The sequence below is a fragment of the Tursiops truncatus genome, chromosome 2 (assembly GCF_011762595.2).
Source record: "Tursiops truncatus isolate mTurTru1 chromosome 2, mTurTru1.mat.Y, whole genome shotgun sequence".
Classification (NCBI taxonomy): domain Eukaryota; kingdom Metazoa; phylum Chordata; class Mammalia; order Artiodactyla; family Delphinidae; genus Tursiops; species Tursiops truncatus.
The window spans coordinates 48,531,289-48,559,053 of record NC_047035.1 but is presented as its reverse complement, the minus strand read 5'-3'; the positions used below and the strand labels follow the sequence as shown (position 1 = coordinate 48,559,053).

Sequence of the window (27,765 nt, the reverse complement as noted above, 5' to 3'; positions counted from 1 at the left end):
GCATTAGCAGTGTTAGAAGAGCATCTATTATGTAGGAGGCATATAATAATTAAATGAATGAATGAATACACTGAAAATAGTAAACAGTTTGCATGATCAAGACGGCGAGGAAAGCAAGAGGTAACTGGCTTCTCAGTTGCTTTCTGCCTATTGTACAACTAGGAGGCTGACAATAAAGTTTATTTGAGCGTCGACGTGCCCCGACGTGGCCCCGCCTTCGCAGCCGGAGCCGCGATTGGTGGGCATTGGCCGGCGGCGGCCGTCCCTAAGCTACGATTGGCTAAAGCCGCCGTCATTTCGGAGCGCCCGGCGCCCGCCCGCCCTCTCGCCGCGTCGCCGGTGTCCGTGCCGCCCGCTCCTCCTCGCCTCTCTTCTCCCGGCCGCAGCCTGGGGGACCGGAGCGAGCAGCGGGCACCATGTTCCGACGCAAGCTGACGGCCCTCGACTACCACAACCCTGCCGGCTTCAACTGCAAAGGTGAGGAGGCGGTCCCGGGCCCGCCGCGCGTCAGTGATTCCCCCCCCCCCCACGCCGCTTCCCCGCCGCCGGGCCGCCGTTCTGTCAGCGCCGGCACCTGGGCTCCCCACCCGGACCGTCCGCGGCCTTGTCTCCCCTGGACTCCTCTCCTCCCGGCCGCCAAGCACCTCTGCTTTCCGCCTTCCTTCCCCGGCTTCAGAGCCCCGCCACCCGCTCTTGCCTCGGCATCAGCACTTTCTGCACTTGCTGAACTCCAGACCCCACGCCCACCCCCCCCACCCCCGCCCGCACCCTCAACGCTCTAGAGGGAAAGTCTTCGCTTTTTGACGTAGCCCTTCAGCCCCGTGGCTTCCGGGTGATTGGGCGATACCTTGAGCACCTGTTGGGGGCCAGCACAGTGGTGGAATCCGAGGAAGACGCTGAGTAACTTGAAGACTCGTTCATTGCCCCTTGGGAACTAAGGGGTGGAGTGGGGGCAGTGGGAGCCCATCCGGCAGTTTGAGCTCGAGATAGAACGAAGTCCAGGACTGACAGTGTCGGAGCAAGCGCGTATAGGAACGAGCTAATGACAGTGTGCGAGTCGTGCAAAAAAAGTTAATAGCAGACGAGCGGGGCGGTTGAATTGTAAATACAAAGGTATTTGGTAATTCACAGCATTAAAATTGTAAGAAGTATTGACATTGCTCCCCACTGCTACTCACCTACTACCCACTATTCATTTTCTTCCAGAGTTCTTGGCCTGTGGTAGACTAATAAGTTTGAAAGTGATCAAGCACACCCTGGGATGTTCAGACCATTGTATAAGTCTCAAGACTTCATAAGGGAGGCCTGAATTTGAATTCAAGCTTGAATTTTGTAATTGAAAATAATTTCCAAGCAGGATAGCAGAGTTTTGTTGATCTGTAGAAGCATGTCAATTTATAGAAACTTGTTTTTCTGCTATGCCTTTTATGTAAGAAAAAAGGTTCAGTGGTAGTAGAGCTTAGATCTGAATTTGAATCTTTGAGCCTCAGGTTTTTTCACTGGTAAAATCGGGATATTACCTACCTCGAAATGGTGTGGGAGGATTAAATGAAACAACATCTGTACTTTTTCATGAATGCGTTTAATGTGCCATAACAGTAAAAGACAATGGGAGTCAGTATCTTCTTTCTGTTTGCCATTTAATTTCTTGTACGTTATGATTGCTGTAAATTTAACCTGGCCCAGTCCTTCCTCCTCTTCCCCATAGGAACCGGAATAATAACTGACACTTAAATAGCAAAACTGTGTGCTAGACACTGTTTTGATCGTAAATATTTTATTTAATCTCATAACAACCCTATGAGGTAAGTCTTACTATTACTCCCCATTTTGTAACTCAAGAATCTGAGGCCTGGAAAATTTAGGTAATTAGCCCAATTTCACACAACCACTAAATGTCTGGAGTCAATTTGAATTCAGGCCAGGATATGAACATAAGTCAATCCAAAGTCTGCACTTTCAACTCCTACTTCAAGCAGCTCAAGTAACTTATAATTTTGGAGTTAAAAAAAAAAAATTCCACAAGACTGTTTGTGAAGGAAGTGTTTTACCTGTTACCTAGTGCTTCTCGTGATGTATATGGTGTTTTTATTGCAGATGAAACAGAATTTAGAAACTTTATTGTTTGGCTCGAAGACCAGAAAATCAGACACTACAAGATTGAAGACAGAGGTAATTTAAGAAACATCCACAGCAGTGACTGGCCCAAGTTCTTTGAAAAGGTAATGAATTAGAAAGTAAAATAAAACGTACAGAGAGCTTGTCTAAAAATTATATGAAGACAGGCAAGCTTAAAATTACTGTGTTCTTTTAAAATAAATAACACTAATAATGATCAGTGTTAGAAAAGCTAGACTTCAGGGATTTTACTTTTTTCTTACCATGTTTTTTTGTTTTTAAAGCAGATTATATTATCTCTTCCTACCAAACATTCAGTATTAGATAGAAATAGTATGGTGAATCATTAGGCATGAGGGTGGAGGGGAGTATAGAGTAGGCTGAGGAGAGAGGAAAGCTCATGTGCCATCAAGAGTTTGAACTTGACCCAACTGGGGAGCTACCACAGTTTTAGGTGATATGACTGGACTAGTCTTCCCACTCCTCACCTTTCCCAACCAATCCCTGGTTACTCGAAACTGTCAGCTTTAAGCTTATGTAGCTGGAGAGGAGGCCCTTATCCCCAGTACTTAGATGTGTGCCTGACATACAGTAGAGAGACCTATTTGTTTCATAAATTTATATATTTGTGTGTGTTTATTTGTATACATATATGTGTATGTATGTAAATGAATGATATATGAATATTCATTTCTGCATTTTCTCTATAGCAAAACTTACTCTGTATTCACATCTTTTAGGGCCCTATACCTGACTAGCCTGCTGCCCATTGAAAACTAACTTTATAGACTGTTAACTAATAAAGGTAATGGCACAAGTAGACACTCAAAAAAAAGGGAAGAAATAGTTTTGTCCAGAAACACTGAGACTTCTTAAATAAACAGTGACACATATTCTCTAAATAGTAAAAATGGCAAAAATCAGAATTTTTACATTACATTAAAAATATAGTGGAGATACAGTTAGAGTATTATATTAAAATAAGATGTTATTGACATGCTTGAAAACTAAGATTATGTCTTGTTTTTGCTTATTTTTAACATACACAGTTGTCCCTTGTTATGTACAATAGAAATAATCCTGAAAAGATCTGCGTGTGTTATCTTATTTTTGTGGCTGGAATAACTTTCCTGTTGACCTAGTTTAATTTTAGTAATGTTTTTGCAGAAAACAGAGTTGTTTTCAAATTAGAATAAAAATTGCATTTTACAGTATCATTATTTACATTAAACATTTTTATTAGCTCTGTTACTTAGACGAGCTCTCTTCCTTTAAGAATATGAAAAGTAATGGTCACTTCGGCAGCACATATACTAAAATTGGAGCAACAATATAGAGAGGATTAGCATGGCCACTGCACAAGGATGACATGCAAATTCGTGAAGTGTTCCATATTTTTACTTGAGTTATTTGTAGTGAGGTGGATGGACCTAGAGGCTATCATACAGAGTGAAGTGGGTCAGAAAGGGAAAAACAAATACCATATGCTAACACATATATATGGAACCAAAAAAAAAAAAACAAACAGGTTCTGATGAACCTAGGGGCAGGACAGGAATAAAGACACAGATGTAGAGAATGGACTTGAGGACCCGAGGAGGGGGAAGGGGAAGCTGGGACGAAGTGAGAGAGTAGCATTGACATATATACACTACCAGATGTAAAACAGATAGCTAGTGGGAAGCAGCTGCATAGCACAGGGAGATCAGCTCAGTGCTTTGTGACCACCTAGAGGGGTGGGATAGGGAGGGTGGGAGGGAGATGCAAGAGGGAGGGGATATGGGGATATATGTATACGTATAGCTGATTCACTTTGTTGTACAGCAGAAACTAACACAACATTGTAAAGCAGTTATACTCCAATAAAAATGTTAAATAAAAGAATATAAAAAGTGACTAAATTTTCATTTACTGGTGTTTAGGTACCTAAGTTTCTAGTTTTATGAATTAGAGGATTGTGTAAGTTACATACTGCCTCTGACAATGGGCAAGTTTATTTACCATTCTGTGGCTCAATATTGTTATCAATAAATGGGGATAACAGTGGTATCTATCTCATAGGAGTGGTATGTATTGTTATTGAAATATACCTATGTACCTTTTCACAGAGGTGCCTGGACCATAGCAAGTGCTATATGTTTATTAATTTCCCTGCCTCTACTACTATTATTGCTACTACTGGATTATTTTCCTTTGCCCTTCAAGAGTATTTTTGAAATTTTTAATAGGCTTCTTAAGACTTTGAAATATATTGTTAGGATTTTATATTTCTTATATTACATCTACGATGGCCTGCTCACGTGTACAAGACAATACAGAGTTCCACATGTGGAAGGGTATTGAAGAATATGAAAAACTTTCTGATGAAAAACACCCAGAAATGACAGTAAAGTAGTATAACCTAAAGATAAATATATTGGAACTTACACAGATATTATCTTTCAAGGTGGTTTCTTTGGAATGATGATGTCATTGCCTAAAGTATATTTGGAACTTCTTTTGGAAATACTTTTAGATCAGGAGACATCTTTTGAATATCCTTAATATTGACAGTTTTTTTATATTTGAACATGGATTTGCTTTTTGCATCATGACTAAATCTTGTGAATGAGGTGCGCTTTTTTTAAAGCAGGGGAATAAAATTTTTGATTAGAAAATAAGTGATGGCTAAAAAGTGCTGATTCATTAATTATCCCCCAAAGAATTTCCAAAAAGGAGTTCCAGAAGTTTTGAGTAATGTCATTGTTGGTGGAATTAGATTTTAAGTTCCTAAGAGACTTAGTTTAAGGACATACTCATTTGAATATGCAGCTTCTGACATTTATTCAAAACGCTTGTATGTCACATGGCTTACTCTATTCAGAAGCATTTCCACGATATGAAAGCTAAGGTTTAGATAATAATTGGTTTTGTTTTGTTTGGGGTTTTTGGTACATCCTCCTTTTTAATTAAAGTCCTTTTTATTTACCTGCTCTATGTGTATTGAGACCTGGAATCAGAAAGTTTAGATTCAGCTCCCCGATTTAAGTCGTATAACTGTCAGCAAGTGTTGACCTCTAGGCTTCGGTTTTCTCATCTACAAAATGAAGTTATTCTGCATCTAGGCAGTGGTGCCCTATCTGGAATCTGCAAAAGTAAAAATTTCAAAAAGCATGATGGGCCTACTTCATTTTTTATCCCTGAGTGGTACACTTAAGTGTTTCCTTCCTTTGGGTTATATAATTGCATCAAAGGTTTAGTAATGTAAATGTTATAAGAAATTCTTAGAGATCCAAACCAAGGTCTCTTTCAACTCTACCATTTTTTTATTTTGTGACTTTATAGTAATAATGAAACCAGACTTTTTATTCCCCTTACAGTATCTCAGAGATGTTAACTGTCCTTTCAAGATTCAAGATCGACCAGAAGCAATCGACTGGCTTCTTGGTTTAGCTGTTAGACTTGAATATGGAGATAATGGTATGTTTTGTGGGGAATGTCTGTTTTAAAGAGAGAGAGAGGAAAGGTGGGAAAGGAGTGTAAAAATGTAGGGAACTTGCCGGTTTGTCTTACATTGTTTTACCTTTGGTTCATTTTAAGTTTTGTACATCCTCGTCTCACTTTACAGCATGTGTTTAAAAATTTACTTTTTGTAATTATTCTTCTGTATCCAGCTCCCAAATTGTCTAGGAAAGAATTTTCTTTTCTAAAATTATAGAGTCTCCTTACTCTCATAAGGTATTAAAAGCACTGGTTTCCATTGGTATTTAGATTTTTCTTTTAGAATTTGAAGGCGATGTCTTCTGAAGAAGAAGGCTAATTGAATGTCTTCTCACAATGTCACATTACTTTGGTGAATTTGCCATCTTTCAGTCTGTACCTTAGCCTTTCAAGTTCACTTGTTGCTGCTGTCCCAGAATTGATAGGATTTCAAGTGTTGGTTGCAGCAGGTAATTTCACAAGAGACTGAAATATACATCTAATGCAAATTTGCACTATAGGCCAAAATATATTTATTATTATTGTTTAATGTTATTTTATTACAGATACTTGTATCATTGGAAGGTTTTGAATGTTAGTACCTGTAGTAAAAATAGTTTTCCAATAAACTGTTTTCTCTCAGGCCATTTCAGTTTGAAAGGCCTGCTAACATCTGAATGTAAGATCTGATTATCTTACTTTACCTCCATCCGCTGCATTTATGTTGTTCTCTTTCATGGGACTGTCAGTTCCAGTCCTCTTAATGATTTACGTTTGAAGCCTTTTTAATGTCTTTGGCCTCTCCCTTTTCCTCTCATTCTGTTCCATCCTTTTTTCCCTTGTCATATCTTTCCTTCTCCATCCTCACTGCTGTCGCCCTAATTCAAGCTCTTGCCACTTTTTCCTGAGATTATTGGAATGTCTTTCATACTAGTCTCCCATCTATGTCACCCTCTAGTCTCATCCACATGGCCCACCAAGCTAATTTTTTGAAACATAAATGTTTTAGAATGCTACACTTTGTTTCCAAACGATAGTTCCTTTTACGTATTCAGAAACCATTGCTTTCCCATTTAACCCTATAGCTTTTTAAGTCATTCGCCACTTTCCATTTTGCTTATGTCTTACTTGCGCCACTAAATAGTAAGCTGATACTCAGCTTTGTTTCCTACATGGTACCTCTATTAGTTTCCTGTTGCTGCTGTAACAAATTACCACAAACTCAGTGACTTAAAAGACTGTTTATTACCTTACAGTTTTGGAGGTCAGAAGTCCAACATCTGTATTAGGACTGAAGTCAATTTGTCGACTGGGTTGGTTCCTTTTGGAGGCTCTAGGGGAAGATCCGTTTCTTTGTCTTTTCCATCTTCTAGAGGCTGCCTGCATTGTGACTCTGGCCCCTTTATCTTCAAATCTAGCAGAACATCATCTTCTAAACTCTGTGGTTCTGCTCTCATTGTCACATCTTCTCTGACTGACCTTCCTGCCTCCCTCTTATAAGGATGCTTTGGTTACATTGGGCCCACCTAGGTAATCCAGGATAACCCCTATACCCCCAATTTCAAGGTCCTTAATTTAATCACATCCACAAAGTCCCTTTTGCCATGTAAGATACCATATTCATAAGTTCCAGGGATTGGAATATGGACATTTTTTTGCGAGGGAGGGAGCAGTCATGATTCTCTCTGCCACAGTACCTGACATAGTTTCTGGTGTACAGTAGGTGTGCTTATCAACCATAAATGCTTGGTAAATTCAATACATGAATGTTTATACATACTGGTGTGGAGCATCAACCAGCTGTTTTTTTGCTGGTTCTTCAAACTTAAGTTTCAGGTGCCTTATGGCAGAAATCTTAAGGAAAACTCAAAGACTTTTTCTTTACTATGGAGCCTTTAGCAAAATATGCCTGTTCTGGTCTGAGTTGGTAGGAACTCTGTTAGTTAATTGGCAACAAAGTATTCTCCAGCTTTTCAAGTGTTTTTCAGCTATTCCCACATAAAATTCTAGTCACATTTCAATTTATTTCTATTTTACCCTTATTTAGTCCATTTGTCCCATTTTTATAATACTTCAACTTAGGTTACCTAGGTTGTACCAAGAACAGTAGATGCCATATGATTGTGTATCCTTGTAGTTGACTGTATTACTGTTAAGTACAGTTACTTCTCAATGATAAGCGTGGTCTTCTTTAATGTATTAAAAAAAACTGAGTTTGCATGAGAAACACTGCCCCTTATCGGTAGGAGGCACTGCTGTGCTTTTATGGTTTTATATTAATAAGTTGCATTCTTCTTGACTTTTAAGTTATTTAAAATTTTTATTCTTATTTGATAAAACCATTGTGAATTTTTATTGTTTGTGCCTTAACGTTTTTTAAAGCCTTTTGCTAGCTTGTCAATTAAGGTGATTAAAATCTGACTTAAATTCTTTTAACTCTTTTGACATAATTTTAGATTTACAGAAAGATTGCAAGAATAGTAAAAAGAATTTTTCCATACTCAGATTCTGCAGATATTAACAGTTTACTTCATTTGCCTTATCCGTCTCTCTCTATATATATACATACTCCTAATTTTTTCTAAACCATTTGACACTAAGTTGTAATTGATTTCTCTTTTACCCTTATGTGCATTTCCTAAAAAAAGTCATTGTCTTACATAGCTACAGTACATTTATCAAAATCAGGAAATTAACTTTAATTCTTTACTGTTATCTGTATGTGAGATTCACATTTCATCATTTGTCTCAATGTTCCTTATGGCAAAAACAAGCAAACAAAAACCTCCAAAGCAGTCCTGGATCATGTGTTACATTCATTCTCCTTAGTCTCTTTAGTCTCCTACAGTCTGGAATAGTTACTCAGTCGTCATGCTTCAGGACACTGACATTTATTTTGTAGAATGTCCTTCAGTTTGAGTGAGTCTGATGTTTCCTCATGATTAGATTCAGGGTTTGTAGTTTTGTTAAGAGTAACACAGAAGTGGTGTTGTGTTCTTTTAAGTGCATCGTATCAGGAGGCATGTGTTGGTGATATGCCTGAATACTGGTCATGTTATTCTGATCACTTGGTTAAGCTTTCTTCAGTGTAAAAATTACACATCTTGTGGAGAGAGATTAGATGATTTCTATATGTTTCTCCTCTTCAAACCTTAGCTTTAGTATACGTTTGATGATTTTTGCCTGAGTCAATTATTATGTTGATTATGATGACTAGAAGGTGTTTTTCTAATTCCATCATTCCTCTACATTTATTTTTTGTCTTTCCACTATAAGGAAGAGCTTTCCCTTCTCACCAGTTTATGTTTGTTTGTTTATTCAGATCAGTGTAGATATGTGGATTCTTATTTTACTCAGTGGGTCTTAATCCTTTTTTGTCATCGTGTATTTTGATGTTTACATTGTTCCAGGTTTGGCCAGTAGCTCCTTTAAGCTAACTCCTGTCTGATTTAAATTTTAATCCTTTTATTTTCCCATTTTTTTTCCATTAGCAAATCACATAAGCACTATAGCCAAAGATGGCATTTTGGGCCTTAAGTTTGGTGAATTACTATTAAATATTTTTATTTGTAAAGTCTTTTAAAATATTATTTAGTATTTTTCAGGTAAGAGTAATAAAATCTCCTTTTGGAATTCTGCATTTTAAGTCTCCATAAAATAAGTTTAGGTTTGTATATGATGGTGTATTTTAAGTGATTTTTTTTTTCTTTTTGCGGTATGCGGGCCTCTCACTGCTGTGGCCTCTCCCGTTGCGGAGCACAGGCTCCGGATGCGCAGGCCCAGCGGCCATGGCTCATGGGCCCAGCCACTCCACGACATGTGGGATCCTCCCGGACCAGGGCATGAACCTGTGTCCCCTGCATCGGCAGGCGGACTCTCAACCACTGCATCACCAGGGAAGCCCTGAAGTGATTTTTTTTTAGAAAGCAAGGTTTTTGGTTTTGTATACAGCATTCACAGAATTTGTGAAGAAACTTCTTAGTGTGTTTGTATTTAACCTCATGTGACCTATACTTACCCTTCTCCCATTCTTCTACCCCTACCAAGTTTGACAGGAAGCTGAAAAGCAGACTTTCTCTTCTAAAATTTAGATAGTTTTTGAAATGTTTTAATTTAAGAAATGTTAATGAAAAGATATTTGTGTCTGATAATCATTTCAGCTTAATTAAAAAGCTAGTCACATTGTCTTCTAGTAGATTTTTTATTATAGCATTTTTTTTTTGAATGCTTGGGTTGTCTTATGCTTATAACCAGTTTGGCTCAGTTAAATTCAGTAAATAAGCAACGTTTGTTTTACCTTAAGTTGAAGCTCTGCAAATTGTATTTTTGCCTATTTTTACAGCTGAAAAATACAAGGACTTGGTACCTGATAATACAAAAAACGCTGACAATGCAGCTAAAAATGCAGAGCCATTGATCAATTTGGATGGTAAGTTTATAAATGCATAAAAATGATCATCAACATTTTTGGTTTCTTAAATGTTTTTTACTTCCTAGAATGAAGTCTGGGTTTATTTGGTTGTAGTAGATTAAGAGTGTTTCATGCAGACAACATTTGTGTTGATATTTTATTCTCTGTGCTGTTTTTTACTGTCAGTTATAGTGTGCTTTCTCCCTCCTCTTGTAGCTGAATATCTGAAACTGAAAATGCTCTTCTTTCATCTGCTCATAGTAACTTGGGGGTTTTGATTTTATTTAATCATGGTGGTGATTGTTTGCCTTCCTGGGTGCAGAAAATATTTTTTCTAATCTAATGACAGTATGAGACAAGTGTTAAAATTTTTCATTGTTTTAAGTCCCAGATGTCTTTAAGTAATTCTTTCTCCTTTTAAAAGTATTAAGATTCTAATTACTTAGATTATAATATGTTAAATATTCTTTCACTGACTGACTGTGACCTGTAATTTATGAGTTACCCTTAATGAATTAATAAGCTGCTTGGATGCTCTAGAGCTGCTGCTTGGAGAAAAGGTTTTGGGAAAACTGTCCATTGAAGGGAATCTGTGTATTAAAATTAATAGCTTTGGGAAGAAAGGTTAATTAATAGTGTTACATAAATGGGCCTTGCAGAGAAAGTTACAGAACAAACCTCATGTGAGTTAATTTAGTCATTTATTGGATTGTTCACTTTGGTTGATTAGTAGGAAAACCATTGATCTCATCAGTTTACTTGATTTACCCCATACTGCTTTTGTCAGCAGCAATTTTAGAAATTAAAGAGATTTGTTGTTACTAGAAAATAAATTTTTTTTAAAGTTTATATGTTTACATATACGTTTGTAATTACATGCTTGCAGAGCTGTAAGTTTCCATTTTTAATCTTTTATAGTAAATAATCCTGATTTTAAGGCTGGTGTAATGGCTTTGGCTAACCTTCTTCAGATTCAGCGTCATGACGATTACCTGGTAATGCTTAAGGTCAGCTTCATATTCTTGATTCTTGACAAAAACTCTGTATATAATTTTAAAAACTTCATTTTCTAAAAATAACTGTTTGATATTTAAATCTATGGTAGAATGAGGAAAATGTTGGAGGAATGTGGGACATAAAGCAGATTTCTTGAATTCATTGGTTTTAGCTTACCTAACAACTAATATCAAAGAGTGTTTACTGTGTGCCTGCCACTGTGCACAGATGACTCATTCAATCCTCCCAACATTCCTAGAGGTGGATGCTAGTGTGTTTTTAAAATATGTATATGAAGAAACTGAGACTTAAAGATAATAGATAAATAATGTTCAAGCTGACATAGAAAATGATAGTCAGGATTTTAATCTAGGCACTGGACCTTATGCTCCATTCTTTTCTTTTTTGGCCGCATGGCATCTGGGATCTTAGTTCCCTGACCAGGGATCAAACCCACGCCCCCCGCATTGGAAGCAGAGTCCTAACCACTGGACCGCCAAGGACGTCCTGGTCCATTTTTTTTCCTATATCACCCCACTTCTGTTTAATCAGTCCTTTTATATATTCATGGTCTGTATTCATTAAGATTGTGGAAAATGCCAAACTTACAATGGTGAATTTGGTCAAAAACATACCCCCAAATCTCTTTGAGGAATGAATGTTTCTGTCCTCCAAGCCCCCCATCCTAGATAGGCCACTCAGTTCATACCTTACAGCAGGGAACCTGATGGTCTAAAAGAGGCCTCTTATTTCTCGGTGGAAAAATATACTCATGCTTCAGAAGATTTATGTTGAGTAATTTTGATAGTCTAGTGGGGGGAAGGGGAGGGGCAGGGGAGTGGTACTACCAGACTTGGAAGTTATTTTAGAAATTATTATTGATTTTATGAGAAATTAAAGAGCTTTAAATTACTTTAAACTGCTTTGCAGGAAATTGAATAATTTCACTCTACCCACAAGAGATCATAATTTATTCTCCTTTTTAGAATTGTATTTATTAAATGACAGTTGTAATATGGGAATACTGTTCTATTCCTAGATTATTATAATTTTCTATACTGAATCTGAGTGTTAACTCAGATTTTCTCAACTCAGATTGGACGCCAAGAGACAAAAGTTGTTTTTAGTGAAATTTAGCTCTTTCAAAGGCTTGTTCCTTACTCAGGCAATTATAGAAATTGCTTTGGAACAGTTCTACGGTGGTTATGTCAGCTTTAATCATAAACTGAGTGAGAGGAGAACAGACAATGCTAGCATATTTGGGGTGCTAAAGTACAATATAAGTCAGTTATAATCAAAAGCTTTATAAAATTCTAATCCTAGCATGTTTGTCCTTTTGAGTTATTTTAAGAAGGATTCAAACAATACATGACAATATGGAAAACATCCATATTGCAGCTGTGAGAATCAATACATTAACTGTTTGGCAACTGGACTGTGTAAAATACATTTGCAGTTACTGTTAGATTGGTTTAATTCTTTTTCAAATGTAGCATTTGGTTTGTTTTTATTAAAAATAATTTTTCAAATTTTCACACTTATCTTGGGGTTGCAACTGTCATCCACTAATTAAAATTCCATTAAAAAATCTTACTTTTTATGTGTGAGCAGGTGCGTGTATGCATTTGTGTCTGCAGTGGTAAAATGCCTTGCTAATGAAAAAAATGTGTCCTTTGAAAGATCTGAAAACATTTTACTGTAATAAAGTGAAGAAAGCAGGGACAGTGTGTATGATATGCTACCCTTTGTATCAAAGGTGCATATGTGTGTGTGTGTGTGTGTGTGTGCGCGCGCGCACGCACACGTGCACTTGCATATATCCCTGAGTGTGCTTGTAATTTGATAGAGGCCTTGTGAGTATACACAAGGATCTGGTAGCAATAATTGTTTTCTGAAAGTATGGCTGAAGCTTGGGTAGAAAGGAGACATACTTTTTCGCCATGTATCCTTCTTTATTTAAAAAAAAATTTTAGCACACACAAATTACCTATTCAAAAAATGTAATTGTTATGAACATCATTCCACATTATTAAATATTAGAAGTGAAAACTTTCATTACAGTAGCTATTTTTTTAATTTTTAATTTGCTGGGGAGTTTGTTAATGAATTAGGTATTTCTAATTTCATCAAATTGGGCATCCTTATTCTGTAGTCTCAGAGAAGAAAAGATAACAAACAGCCTATAAAAAGTAAAAATACTATTTTGGGATTTCTTAGGCAATTCGCATTTTGGTCCAGGAGCGCCTGACACAGGATGCAGTTGCTAAAGCAAATCAAACGAAAGAGGTATGCTGTTTTTTTAATTTAAATAAATTTTAAATTAATTATTACTGAAAGTTTCTTTTGGTTGTCATAAGTTTGAACTTTACCTGAGAATGCTTAAGATACCAATTCTGTGTTAGAACTGCCCAGAGAAAGAATAGCTTACTTCAGTGGGATTGAATTTGATTCTGAAGCAAACTGTATCCAGTTTTTTTTTTTTTTTTTGTGGTACGTGGGCCTCTCACTGTTGTGGCCTCTCCTGTTGCGGAGCACAGGCTCCGGATGCGCAGGCTCAGCGGCCATGGCTCACGGGCTCAGCCGCTCCACAGCATGTGTGATCTTCCTGGACTGGAGCACGAACCCATGTCCCCTGCATTGGCAGGCGGGCTCTCAACCACTGCGCCACCCGGGAAGCCCTATCCAGTCATCTTTGAGTGAAAAGTGAACTTCATGTTTATCTCACTTCATTACTTTTAAGAAGCCTCCAATAGCATATCCACAGTCTACCAGTTCAAAACCACCGCATGTGCCCAGTTAAAGTTTATTTCAAAGAACTTAACACTTGTGAAATTTACTGGGTTATTTTGACTAACTGCTAGAAAACAGGACACACCTTCTCTTTTTTAGTAATTCATTTTCTTTTCTATTTAAGTCTTTATCTTCACACTTTTGTTTCTTCAGAGAAATCTCAGTTTATTCTATTTCCTAGCATAAATCATAAAAATGTAGCCTGTTAATAAATCTAGGCTATTTTTAGATGAACTGTCCTAGAAACCCAAATGCCCCTGAAGTCCTCTTGACTATGGGTCAGTACAGAGAATGTCCTCAGGGGTTAGCAGCTGCAGGTGTCTGATAATGCCCCTTCCTGCTACACAGATGAAGGTCTTGGGTACAGTCCACATTCTGGACCCTGGTCCTTCTATTGTGTCTCCCTCACCCTCCAATTCCCCAATTGTCCTCTGATCCCATCTTTATCGAAGCCCAACAGTATTAAGGTTATTAATGCCGGGGCAGTGTAGTCTCCTCTAAAAGACAGTTTCTTTTAAAGTTTCTTATTGACTTATTAATTATGTATGAATCAGGCCACTGGAAATTGGATTAAAGATCAGCTTATTTCACCCACACTATAGAACAGACAGTAAATTGTTCTGGCATAATAAAATCATTCATCATTCAGCAAAATTATGCCTTTGGTTTGGAAGGCAGTGCAAATAAGGCCATAGCCAAATCTCTTTGCTCTTGTTTGCAAAGTAAAATTCAGCTTATTTTCAATGCTCCAAATAAATCTGAACTTTAATGTCATCTCAAAAGATACTATGCTGGGCTTCCCTGGTGGCGCAGTGGTTGAGAGTCCGCCTGCCGATGCTAGGGGACACGGGTTCTTGCCCCGGTCTGGGAAGATCCCACATGCCGCGGAGCGGCTGGGCCCGTGAGCCATGGCTGCTGAGCCTGCGCGTCCAGAGCCTGTGCTCCACAACGGGAGAGGCCACAACAGTGAGAGGCCCACGTTCCGCAAAAAAAATAAAAAAGATACTATGCTATAATAATACAGTGGAAGAGTTCTATAGTTGAGTGTTCTTGTTTGCAGTCGTTCATAACTAGCATTTGGGGCGTGTGGTCATCTTCAGGGGTGCCTGTTCCTAGGTGGTCTGTTGGCAGATGAAGGGAGAACAGAAACTCTGGTACCAGACTGACACAGAAAGCTACTCAAGTACAATTCTACTCTAGTTTTTTGCTAACAGAATTTTCATACCCATTTGTTTCTTCATGTGTATAATGTATTACTAGTGATTTTAAAGCATTTTGAGTCTGGGTATATTTGCATTAATAATTAGGCAAGAAGTGAGTAGTGACAGCTTAGCATTTGTACTGTTGAAAGTATAGTGACTTTTTTTAAAACTGGTGATGATTTTATACAGTATAATCAGCAGAAAGTCTAGACTGCCTGTCCTCGTTTTTATTTGATAGTTATTGTGAACTTTATACAGGTTGGCGCCACCATAGTCACCATCTCTGGTATATCTATGCAGGTGCTGACTGGTTAGCTAAATGGTTTAGATTCTGTTCATTTTCCTAGATGACTTCAAAGTAACTTTTAAATGAACTGTTGAAAGTTAATATAATCTGGTAAACATCATGCTTGCAGAAAAAAGCTATGTATATTTTAGATTTGTTCAATTCAGAAAGGCAAATTAATGTGCTCCGAAGTAAACTTGCTTGAGGAAATTCATCTTAAAAGTAGTCCTGGGCTTCCCTGGTGGCGCAGTGGTTGAGAGTCCGCCTGCCGATGCAGGGGACACAGGTTCATGCCCTGGTCTGGGAAGATCCCACATGCCGCAGAGCGGCTGGGCCCATGAGCCATGGCCGCTGGGCCTGTGCTCCGCAACGGGAAAGGCCACAACAGTGAGAGGCCCGCGTACCACACACACACACAAAAAAATAGTCCTATTTGCCTGGTACACAGCTGCTTACTATAACTGAAACGGTGACAGTGGCAGCCCTGCTCAACCTTCCTTCCATAGCAGTAGTGACAGCACTTCTGCAAAAAAGAGCTATTCTTTCATATGTCTGGTCTTAAAGGATTGGATGTGTTATGGGACTAGCTGCCCACTACATGTAAAGGCCATTCTTTCCTAACTAGTTGTAGTAGGAAAAAACTAACTCATAAAAAGGCAAATTTAAAGAGAAAATTCTCAGGCACCTTGCCACTGCAGCTAAAAGGGTTAAAATAATAGCTAGCTACTTTTCAATTTGAGGTGAGAAAATGTGAACGAATAACTATACAGTCTGATTTTTGTCCTTTTTTTTCTAAAGGGCTTGCCTGTTGCTTTAGACAAGCATATTCTTGGTTTTGACACAGGAGGTAAGTAAGTGATTTTGTTTTAATTCAAACTGTTTATAGAGACTTACTGAATATTTGGGGGAAATGAGTGAATATATGCAAACGTTATTGATTAATGCAGTGTTTCTTATGAAACAGATGCAGTTCTTAATGAAGCTGCTCAAATTCTGCGACTGCTGCATATAGAAGAGCTCAGAGAGCTACAGACAAAGATTAATGAAGCCATAGTAGCCGTTCAGGCGATTATTGCCGATCCAAAGACAGACCACAGACTGGGGAAAGTTGGAAGATGAACATTTTAGGATTTCAGCTTCTCACCTACTTAGTACAGTTGGGAACCATGTACGCTTTGGCATGTGTTTGGAAATGTCATGTCTTCAAGGGAAGAATTCCAGAAAATTGACTATGTTTTACAGGTATTTACCATCACTGCATTTTCTTTAATAAATTTGGGAAGGTGATTTTTTTTGTTTTTTGACCATGTGTTATGTTTATGTATTTGTAGAATTAATTAATCTGCTTCCTCCCTTGTGGTTTAGGTACATGCCACCCCCTGACTTCATTATACATATAGACAATACAGATCGTTAAGTCATAGGAAAACTTAAAATATTTTATTGGAGTAATCTAGAAAATTTGAGAACTGTTACATCTTTAATATTTATATATAAATGTAATTTCTGTGGGTAATTCTATAGAGGGACTTACAGGATCAGAAAATACAAACTGAAACATTGTAGCACCTTTTAATATAAATAGAAATGCACTTATGCAGAGGTAAAAAAAAAAAATCTTAGAATAAGTTGGCTCTTTCCCATCAGTTCTGCATAGCCTTCTCTACGTCAGGGTTTATGATCTTTTTAGGATCATATTTTTGTACTGATCACATGTACTTTAATTTCTTGGCCAGGAAGAATCTGTAGCAATAGTCAGATTTAGGGTCTTAACGTGCTCTAATTGGTTCTTAGTTCAATTAATTTGGCCTTTTAAATATGACATAAATGTTTATTAAAAGTTGCTTTAATAAGCAACAATTAAAATTGTTACCTTTTTAAACTCGAAATAACTTTTGTTTTTAAAAATACAGTAGTAAAGATTGAGGTATAAACTTTTCACAAAATATACTTAGTCTTTTTGCACTGAAAATGTTCATATGTCCAGAACTTCTAATGGCCAATTGCTTTTTCACTTTCTTCACCTTTGTCCGCAGTAAATGTTCTTTAGGGTCCTGATTCCGATTGTAAACTCCCAAGTCCTTTATAATACCATATTTACTTTCTTCCTGTGGAGGGAGGGGATAGCATGTGAGTATTTTATATCCAGTTTGCCACAGCAAGTCTTTTAAAGAGGAAATATCCTAATAGACCTTTTTTTGTATGTATAGTTAAGCTAGGTAGACTTAAGGTAGTAGAATGGTTACCCCTATGTGTTGGCCATTAGCTTTTCTAGGTCAGAGTGGCTCTCACCAGTGGCAGCAGCAGGCCAAGTGTGGTCAGTTACCAGATCTCTCTTTCTCTACCTGGCTGATCCAAAGGAGCCACCTGAGCATGTCCGTTTACCTGTTGGGCAGTAGGGGTAGACTGCAGTTATCCCGTAGAGATGAGATCGCTGCTCTGGGAGATACTCATCAGTAAACTGGCCACTGTCTCTATTTACTGATATAACACCATCCCTGGTAACAGAAAGGAAGAGTGAATTCATAGGATTTAAGGTTGGATAGAAAAAGCCAGTTTATCAGGAAGAGAAATCTCTGCCAGACTTCTAGAATACATTTTTAAAAGTCAATTTAAATCACATAACTAAGTTAGATACCTCATGGTACCATTTAAAGGTAGTCTTTTATTCTCTGAAGATCAGATTCAGAGTAATGTGCTTCCTTTTTGGATAGTTTATTACCAAATAGCTCTGCCCTTTTTAAGCTGCATGTGAGCAATACCATTACATTTCTGGGTGACGTAAAAGTATGCTTTTAAAAGCAGTAACACTTGAATGATGTTACTCTCTCTGTTAATGAAGAGAGAATGAAATGAAAACTTCAGCAGGAGGGCTTAATAACTAAAGTTGCTTACTAACATTTGGTACAAGTGGTGTGTCCTCCAAAACTGGACAAGCCTGGAAAGGCAAACTGAGTGTGTCAGGCTCACCTTCTCCAGTCGGTGTGGTAGAAGTGATCTGCATAGCTCACAATGCTGAACGGGTAGTTGAGGTTGTTTTGAATAACACGCCGTCCAGTTCCATCGGGTAGTGTACACTCTAGTTTTTTAGTTCCTTTTAAAACATCAAAGAGGGAAAAGAGATCCTTTCATGCGATGGGAAAAAAAAAAAATCCTTTACCAAAAATAGTGGCAGGTAAATTCATTCTCAAAGGAAACAAAGGTAGAACTAGAATATTCTATCCCCATTGCAATAATACAAATTAAAAACTGTAAAATTTTCCTATTCTATTACCAGTCTTCAGTTTGTTTAAGAGCGTTATAGTTTTTAGTGGAATTTAAACTCTTAATCCTTTTTTGGAAGAAAGGATTGCATTTACAGAAATCTGGCTAAGTTTCTCCCAAAGTAGGGCATTAGAGATGAAATTATATCAGTGTTAAAAAAAAGTTTGTATTAGCTCTTAAATTGTTACAAACATAACATTTGGACAAATATTAATACTTGCCCTTTGTAAGCAATGTATAATAATAGCCAAGGCTGCCTTTTAACTAAAATCCTTAATTTTTTTTTTAAAGACTGTATTATTTTCTAGTTAGGAATTAAAAGTTCCATTTTTCAATGTAAATTTTTTAATAGCTAAACGAGGCAAGAATCTCCAAGTTTCACATTTCTCATGGAACCCTGAATTAAATTTCAAATACTTATTAAAAATATAAATGCAGTATAATGAAACAGCATCTTTTCAGTTGTGCTAATAATGAAATCACACAACAGAAAGAGAGAACCTGGGAATAGGCAACCCAGATTTATTACTGAAGGAAGCCATCCTGCCACATCGCTTTGTCCTCAGCACAATAGCATACCGACTGTTAAAGTAACAGATATTTATAAATGTTATAATACTGGCAAAAAAGGAAAATAACTCCTGTTCATTTAAGCCTGTCGATTCCAACAATGGCTAATATTTATTTTTAACCTAAAAAGTGTGCCAAGTGCTCACGTGGAGGAAGGGCAAGCGGTACAAAAGTAGGTTGGACACAGTACTAGCCCTCAAGCTTACCACCTGATTCAAACACATACATCCAGGACCTCAGGAAGTTCATCACAGGAGTCATTACAAAGTGCCCTCTAAAAGGAGTCGATCATTTGCTGTACTCTTAGAAATGTAAGCCAGAAGTCCTAAATGGTGGGATTTGGTTTTACTGTAAAATCTGTTCGAGTGCCCACGCTTACTGAACATGGTAGTGTTCTGTATTTGCATTCCATGAGTAGTAGTACCTGCGTCTGCCCAGCAGAGCAATTTGGAGAAGGGGTCAAAGGTTAAACCATTGGGTAGTCCAATGTCTTTATTCACTAGAATTCTTCTATTTTCTCCATCTAAAGACGACGATTCAATTTTAGGAGCTTCTCGATTCCAATCTGTCCAGTACAGGTTGCTGTGGATAAATTAAATGGAGAAAGATAAACCTTCCCCAATGTATAGAACCCAAATTTCAGAACCATCTTTGAGGCTTTTCACTAAGCATTTCTGAGTCAAAAACACTTCGCTGAACATGAAAGCTGAAGGTTATCTTTACCGATTTGAAGGTTTCTCTGGAATTTCATTTGGTAGAAGCCCCATTAAATATGACAAGAGTTTCTCAAGGTATAGAAATCCTCCCTGATTCTAACAAGTCCTACTGAAACACGGACCAAGTTATATGTCCCAGTTGATGACCTTAGCAATTATCATAGACAGGAAACATTGTTCTTTTGACTGTTGCCACTGTGAAAATGAGGCCAGAGAAATAACATGCCTGGTGTCTGAGTTTTGCTTACTCACCAGCTAATGCAGTAACCTCACTGCAGGTTTAACGCTGGGATTTCCTAATGTGTTGCTGGAGGAGACCGACTTCATTCCGGTTGAAGTGCTGTCTCAGGCTTGGCCCGATTTTCTGATCCAAAGTGACCCCCAGTCTCACTCACATACTCTGAATTCTCTGTGTATCACATCACAGGCTTAATAATTTCCTATTATCCATTAGTTTACTGTCTTATTTCCTCCTAGTAGAACATAAACTCCATGAAAGAACAGACCTTGTCTTTGCCTAAACAGTACCTGACACCTAGTAGATCCTCAGTGAATACTATTAACTTAATATATTTTGAACTTTTATGCCCATGTTCTGACCCTCGCCTACAACTGTACTTAGAGCCCAAGGGCTTCAAATGAGGATCTACAGGTAACAGAGGAGAATTAGGGAAGCCCGGCTGACCCTCGGATTGGATCCACAGCGATGGCGCGGGGGTTCACCAGGTCCGTGTGGAAGAGGGCCCTGCGCTCAGAGCCGTCCAGCCTGGCCCTCTCTATCTTATCCAGGCCGCTGTCTGTCCAGTACATCGTTCTATGAAAGTGGTCGATGGCAAGTCCTTCGGGGCTTATCAGACCTGGAATAAAACAAAGGCAGGGCTGGAGCAACTGCAGCTGTGAAAGGTGAACCTGAAGCAGAGAGCTCTGCTTATTACTATGTTTGAATAGTTGGGGGAAAAAAGTCTTGAGAGTTTCTAAGTCAAAACACACGGAGTCAATAGAGGAACAGATCCTGCGTTAGTTCTTCTGCCACCTCTAGTACCCTCTAACCTAACAAGACCTCCCAGCCTGATGGCAGCAGGCATCCCCAGGGCTGGGGCCCCGCAGCATCAACTGTAGCCGCACCTTGAATTCTTACTGCAAGCCCTTTCTATTCAGAGTCCCATCAAGAAGGCAGAGGGGAGACTTTGGCATAAAAGAGGCAAACAACTTGGACTTGGTAGAATGAAATGGAATGGGAATTGTCTTCTGGGTGAAGCTGCTGACCTGAGTTAATGATGGTCTCGGGCTCTGCTCCCGATTCCAGACGGGCGCGGCTAATTGTCCGTCCAGCGACGTCTGTCCAGTACACCATCCTCTCCCGGCAGTCGTAATCAATTCCCACGACTATGGAGCCCTTTGTGACCAAGACACCGAATTGGAAGAATTAGGATTCCTTGCATTTCCCCGACTTCATGCTCGGCTGCCTCACTCGTGCATGGCTGCAGCGAACAACCCTGCATCACATGGTTTTATGGCAGCCAAGCACAGTGGTTAGATGTGTTGGTGATGGAGGCCAACTTCCCAGGGCAGAGCCGGGCTTGGCCACTTGCTAGCTGTGTGACTTTGGTACTGAACTTCTATATTCCTTTGTCTCCTCATTTGCCAAATGAAGATAACAATACCTGCTTCACGTGGCTGCTATAAACAGTAATACCATAAGTGCTTATAAAATACCTTAATCAGTAATTAATATACTGTAAGCTCTCAACAAGCACTATTACTATTGGTGGTAAAGACAGAAGTGATTTCATGAAAAGATTAGCCCGTTCAGTGATTAGAGGACAAATGCTAGTCTCAGCGAAGTAAGTCTTTTAATATTTCACTGGACAAAAACTGACTCTTTCAGACGTTATCAGCACTTTTTCAAAAAGCCTTTCTAAAATTTGCCAATATATAACAAAATCTACCCTCCCCTCCTGTGAGATCTTTCTGCTATCTGAGGTGCAGTCGCCCTTACCCCCATCTCTGCCTCTTACTCCAAGGCAATCATTTAGTTGTACTCTTGTGTAAAAGAAAGTATACAACTTGATGGGTTAAGGAACTGGGGAATGGTGGTCACCTGACCTCTGGCTAGGGAGCTCTCCCCTCCTTCCTTATTACTAAATAAATGATGCAGTCTTTTTTTAAATGCCGAGTCTGTGATATTCCTTTCCAAAACTCTGCACAGAAGTTGCTTCATTCAATTTCCAACCCAGAGTCCTGCTCTGAGAAGCCTGGCAGACGTGCAGAGCCAACATGCAGGGGCCATCCAGCTATCCCTGAGGTCATGCAAGCTCCCTGCTTGCCTACAGCCTCCTGGGGCTGTCCTGAACTTATGCCTCTGGGAGAGGAGTCAGTACAAGAAACTACAAGGCAGGATTAGGCTCCTGTGGAAGAGTGGGCAGTTTATATGGGAGGATCTGAAGGTCAAGTACAATTTTAAAATTTAAAGTCATCTGTCGCGGGCACGGGTGCATGGGCCTCCATTAACCCAGGGAATCATGGGATCCATTAACTCATGTAAATGATTTCAAGGTTTCTTGGAGGAAAAAGTCCCAGTTTAAGTAAGTTTCCACAAGATGTGCTTAGAACCCATATTCCATTTCTCTTTCAGTTCCACCACCATTACCATCAACAACCCTGCCCTCATCAGAGGCAAGTTCAGAAATGCAGTGAAGCCGCCTGACTTGGCTAGAATAAATAGACAGTTAGCTTGAGGTGATGACAATTTTCTCTTTTAGAGAAACTTTACAAACAGCAGCGAGTATTTGGAAACTCATACACAACTCACATCTTGAAAACAAAAAACCCCACATTCTTTTCTGAACACCGGCTACTTCTAAACTTTTTTGGACCAGATAAGAGGTTATTCATTAACAGAAGTAAATGTAAACATGGACGCTGTATTATTCTTTCTCATAGATGAGCAAATACCTGGAGCGTGAAGTTTAGAAACAGAATTAGGCGATTTTCCATTGTAAATGTCAGTGCCCTTCTGGTGAACTCCCTTCTCTTTGCAACATTTTAGAGAAGAAATCCCTTCTCCAAAATGGAGTGCCTTGACCATAGGGAGGCTGCTGGCTCAGGAAGCAGCCAGCATCCCCTGGGGAAAGCCCTGTCCGTTCCTTTCCACGATCACCCACGCTTCCCAAAGTTTCATCTATGACGGAGTCAAAGAAGATAAGAGGCTGGTCGACAGAACCAAATGGGAGGGCAGAGGGCTGCAACGATAAGGCCGTCATTAGTTGGCTTCCAGGATCTCTGCAGAGATGTCTATGGCTTAAAGAGAATGCTGGGGACCCGGGTTTACCTTCTGTCACTTTCCCTTGGATCCCCACATGCCGCCTCAATACGCTGACAACTCTGAAATTCCCTTACCACACATCCGAAACCCCATGAGCCAACCGGAGAAAGCGGCCTTGGTCAGTCAGACGTGACTCCCAGCCACAGAGAGCCCCCTCCTCTTCTGTGTGTCAGGCTCCCGAAGACCGCAGCCCAGAAACCCTCCAGGATCCCCCTCCACCTCAGGCCTTGCCCAGATCTGGAAACCCGATGCAGACCCGCCCCCCGGGGGAGAAATCCACTTTACATGCAGCGACAGCAGGGTCTTGGCTGTGTCCTTCTGAAGCCTGGTACCATTGAGGGGCAAGTGGCCGATCTGCTGGCCCTGGGCATAGAGCAGGAAGGTGCCAACAGGTGGAGGGGTCACGTCGGGCCGGGGCGTGGGCCGGGCTGTGGGCGGAGCAACCGTGGGTATACCTGCCGTGGGGAAGAGGAGGGTATGGGTAGCAGAGAGGGAAGGAAATGGGGTGGGTGGGGGGAGGGGAAGAAAAGTTACTTTCCCACATACCAGAGCCTCCAGAAACATCAAAAGTTTTCACCCTGGACAGATGTGCTCCAGATGTTCCTTAAAAGAAATTCTAATTTCTAGGGGTTTTCCCCAAAGATCAATTATGTAAATCACTGCCAATTACTGGAGAGGAAGACAACAAAACATTTCCCTCAGAACAAAGGAGAAAGTTTTCTTTTTCTTTTCTTTTTTTTTTAAGGGAAAAACTCCAGAGCCAGTGTTGTGTCAGCTTCTCTCTGGGGCCCCAGGGTGACACGTGTCCCCTTTCACCCTGGGCTCAGAGTAGGGGAAGGGAGGAGGAACTGCATATCGAATTTAGTTCCAGATGTTCTAATTACAGAAACTGTTAATGACAAAACCAAATGTTAAATCTGAATCGGGATCTGGGGCAGACCAGGTTATAAATCAACACGGCTTATCAGCGACTTCTGTTGGACCTGTTCACCCCTCATTCCCCCACCTTCACCCGCAGCTGGCAGCTTTCCTTCAGGGACACCTCAGATGCTGCCCCTGGGTGCTTACATGCAGGGGTGATGCCTGGCTGGGAGCGGGTGCCCGGCACCTCTCTGCCGTCCTGGTCCACACACCAGCAGAAGTCACTCTTCCCGTGGCACTGCAGGGGCATGAAGTAGCCCAGGTCATCGCACTGGGGCACGTACTGGTCGTCCCTTGGTGTGCCACCGTAGTGCTCCAGCAGGCTTTCCCTCCAGCGCTCACAGACGGTCCGGGGCCTCTGGGTGGGCTCTGAGCAGGTGGGGACAAAAAGCCTTTGATTGTGAACCAAGGACGGAATGTAGCACATGGCTTAAGATCCCCACTCCTGGCCTCCTGGCCGCCTTCCTCCTCGTGTCCATTAATGACACCTCAGCCAAGCCCCTGGATGCTGGCCCCGAGTAGCAAAGTGCTCCAAGAAGTTCTCCACAGGAATCAGGAAAAGGGGTCGTCCTGATGCTCCTGTCTCCCTAGGCCAGAAGGATTGCCATCAAGGCCCAGCCACATCAGGAAAGAACAAGAGGAGGTAACATCTGGGGTGCAAGGCTCGCTCAGCCTGGGAAGGGGCGTCTAACAGTCCTTGGGGACTCAGGGCCTACATGATGCTTAAAGCCAATATTTATTCTTTCTCGTTTCAAACTCCAGGACCTGCGTCTGAGAGGGCTGTCTTGACATTGGCCAGCGTGTCTTAGAAAGTATTACTGAATGCCCTACTTACATGGCCTTGAGTATCTGTCCATTGGAAAACTATACTGAGTAAAAATAAAACCTACTGTAATTAGTGTGTGTGAGCATAGGAGAGTTGGTGGCAAACAACTTGATACTGACTGTGAGACACTGTAGCTCTGTGAAGTCCTTTGGCCGCCCTGCTCTGGGCTTATCTCAAAGCTGAACCTTCTTCTGGAGGCTCCAGCTTCCCACCATGTTGCTCTGTCCCCTCCTTTCTCCAGCTTCCTTCCCCATCCTTCCCCCTGCCCCCCATGCCCGTACCCCCCTTCCTCACCACCATGCCTAAACTCCTGTTAGCTGCCCTTACAGAGCAGTTTCTCTGCCTGCAATTTTTTCCCAGACTGCTTCCACAGGGCTGCCAAGGCTCTGTCCCAAACACGGCGGTTCTCTGAGAGGACTGCTTCAGGCAGTTTAACTTGTACAGCCTCCTAAGATACGATTACCTAAAGGAACTTAAGTAGAAGGTACTTCTTCATTAATTCCTGCAATTCATGCCTATGGTCTGTAGAATCATACAGCCAAGTACCTACTTATACCATGTGGATGTGTAACAGAGATCTCGGAGGAGAACAAAAACTGGGCTTTCCGCCATCAAAGCTGCTCTCCCCTAGACTTTTCCATGTCACTAGACAGCACCTCCATTCTTTCCATTGCTCAGGCCCAGTCATCCCCGACTCCCTTCTCTCACTCTCCACGTCTGATATGTCAAAAAACGTCAGCTGTATATCTTCACATCTCACCACACCCACTCCTGTCATCTTATGCCAGGATTACTATGATAGCCTTCTTACTGGTTTCCCTGCTTCCGTCATCTTTCCTGCCCACCCTCTCCACCACCCCACAGTAAACTCAACTGGCAGCCAGAAAGAGTCCCTTTAAAAACACTCATTTCATGTCACTCCTTTGGTCAAAACCTCCAATGGCTTCAAAGAATAGTTGGAAACATTACATTTGGGCTCCAGCACCTACACCTCCCCTAGGAAAGGATGGTGAATAAAATCTTCAGAGCTCAAACCCAATGAGCACAACTCCAGGACTCACGACGTTTGTGGGAAACGGATGCCCTTCAGGCTGTCTCTATAGCTTATGACCCACAAGAAGCAAAGCTCTTTTTAAAACATCTTGGAGAAGGAGAGACTGACCTCCTCACCCAGATGTGTCTCAAAGGAACCAGAGAAGGAAATGCCACTTCCTCAGACACTCATCATCCATCACAAGGTGGGATTCCCTGGAGAAGTTCCCAACGCTGCCCCAGATCCACCTAACAAACTCAGAGGATCGCTTCTCAGGGGACCACCCAACGAGGCCCATCTCTTTGTTTGGAATGCGACACACAGCACAGTCAGCTTCTGGGAAAGGGGCACCTCACGTCACCTACACGTGGGCATCCCAATCATTCCTTATTATTTCAAGCTACTTCTTGATCCAACCATGGATTTATTTCTATTTCTGGTTGGCAGGGTTTTAAATATTTTTAAATTTTGGGCACAGAATGTTCTCTCTCCCTTCAAAGCTGACCCCATTATGCAGATGAGACTGGTCAGAAATGGCAGCCGAAGACAAACCAGCACCGGGAGAGAAGCTTGGCTGTGGGAAAGAGTCTGTACAAAGGAACATGTTCTTCTTTTAGTAATTAACTTTTCATTCTCTTGGCTCCCTTCTGGATCACTGTTCTTAACACATGCCTGTCTTAACAAATTTCATAGAATTCTGAACCATTCCCTTAAGGTGCCTCCCAACCATCTGATTTCTTCAAACCCCAGCTGGAGTTAGAACCAAGACCTTTTAAAGACTAGGCATGAGTGAAACAGAATTTCTCTGTATTCCTTTTTTTTTTTTTTTTTTGGACCTGCAAAATATTTTCCTAAAAACAGGGACAGAGAGGAACTAGGAGTGTCACTGTGGAAGCAAAGGTATATATACATCTAGATCAAGCAGTAACACTTCTACTTACATGAATCTTAGAACCACTAATGTCCTGGCCATCACAATTCAGATTATCGAAAGGATCAAAACTGGTAGTAATTCTCCAGTTCTTACTCTCATACGTTAAAAGCCAAGACTAGTACTTATGGAACCCTTTTCAATAGTAAAAATGGATCTTTGGGGGCTTCCCTGGTGGCGCAGTGGTTGAGAGTCCGCCTGCAGATGCAGGGGACGCGGGTTCGTGCCCCGGTCCGGGAAGATCCCACATGCCACGGAGCGGCTGGTCCCGTGAGCCATGGCCGCTGAGCCTGCGCGTCCGGAGCCTGTGCTCCGCAACGGGAGGGGCCGCAATGGTGAGAGGCCCGCGTACCGCAAAAAAAAAAAAAAAAAAAAAAAGGATCTTTGAATAGCAAGCTCATGGATATGTACAGGAATTATTTTGGCTAAAATGATATCAAACCAATTCTATGTTTTCATAATAAAGTTCTTCTGTATTAAAAGAAAAAGTTCTTCCCGTCTTTGAACAACTCAGCGAGGCGTAGAAACCTGCCTTGGCAACCTGCAGTTGGCATGAACTGTGAGCGCTTGGGAACCACACCTCACACAGGTGGGGGGTGCTCAGACGGTAACAGACAGGTTCATGCGCTGCATCTCAGATCACGCAGGCTAACAAAACGGGTTCCTGCATCTCTTCTAAAGGTGACAGGAGCAAGAGCGATTCCCCATCGACATGCGAGCCTGGCTAGAGAGGGCTGGGGTTACTTGCTTAGAGCACACTAGCTGCATCCACCTACACGTGTCATACTTATTTTTCCCACTGATACTAAAACAGCCTTCGGACTGTCTCCTGCACTCCAGAAGTCAGAGTTAAGTGATACAAAGTTACATGGGAAGGCAGTTTCCCTTTTGGACAAGAGGCTGGTCTGGCGAGGTCA

At 40.6% G+C, this 27,765-nt stretch overlaps 2 protein-coding genes and 1 non-coding gene across 7 annotated transcripts in view; 2 read left to right on the top strand and 1 right to left on the bottom strand.

Annotated features, from left to right (window-relative positions):
- Positions 1–316: 316 nt before the first annotated feature.
- On the top strand, positions 317–16,549 carry RTRAF (RNA transcription, translation and transport factor). The gene is made up of 8 exons (XM_004315271.3): positions 317–477; positions 2,098–2,222; positions 5,478–5,577; positions 9,920–10,006; positions 10,907–10,995; positions 13,202–13,270; positions 16,061–16,109; positions 16,227–16,549. Exons 1-8 carry the CDS (start codon positions 417–419, stop codon positions 16,379–16,381), a joined length of 735 nt encoding a protein of 244 aa, XP_004315319.1. The 5' UTR covers positions 317–416; the 3' UTR covers positions 16,382–16,549.
- On the top strand, positions 3,408–3,517 carry LOC117311271 (U6 spliceosomal RNA). Its single transcript, XR_004525495.1, has one exon. It is a non-coding gene; the product is annotated as a U6 spliceosomal RNA (small nuclear RNA).
- Positions 16,550–16,680: 131 nt separating the features above from the next.
- NID2 (nidogen 2) overlaps positions 16,681–27,765 on the bottom strand; it is a 79,375-nt gene continuing 68,290 nt past the window's right edge. For 3 of the 5 annotated variants that reach the window (XM_033851148.2, XM_073800463.1, XM_033851149.2), the window contains 8 exons: positions 24,206–24,427; positions 23,423–23,592; positions 21,079–21,208; positions 20,498–20,669; positions 19,521–19,678; positions 18,233–18,356; positions 17,648–17,760; positions 16,681–17,370 (listed from right to left, as the gene is read on the bottom strand). In XM_033851148.2, coding sequence (XP_033707039.1) covers positions 17,360–17,370; positions 17,648–17,760; positions 18,233–18,356; positions 19,521–19,678; positions 20,498–20,669; positions 21,079–21,208; positions 23,423–23,592; positions 24,206–24,427 — 1,100 coding nt within the window. In that variant the 3' untranslated portion in view covers positions 16,681–17,359. Of the gene's footprint in view, positions 17,371–17,647; positions 17,761–18,232; positions 18,388–19,520; positions 19,679–20,497; positions 20,670–21,078; positions 21,209–22,767; positions 23,055–23,422; positions 23,593–24,205; positions 24,428–27,765 lie in introns of those variants that run through there. The other 2 variants (XM_073800464.1, XR_012329979.1) reach the window with 2 other exon arrangements.

Bases quoted from the DNA above. Each gene is read 5' to 3' on its own strand.
- RTRAF (XM_004315271.3), top strand. From the start codon at position 417: ATGTTCCGACGCAAGCTGACGGCCCTCGACTACCACAACCCTGCCGGC. The intron at 5,578-9,919 runs GTATGTTTTGTG...CTATTTTTACAG, and splicing joins ACTTGAATATGGAGATAATG to CTGAAAAATACAAGGACTTG. The intron at 13,271-16,060 runs GTATGCTGTTTT...TTTTTTCTAAAG, and splicing joins AAGCAAATCAAACGAAAGAG to GGCTTGCCTGTTGCTTTAGA.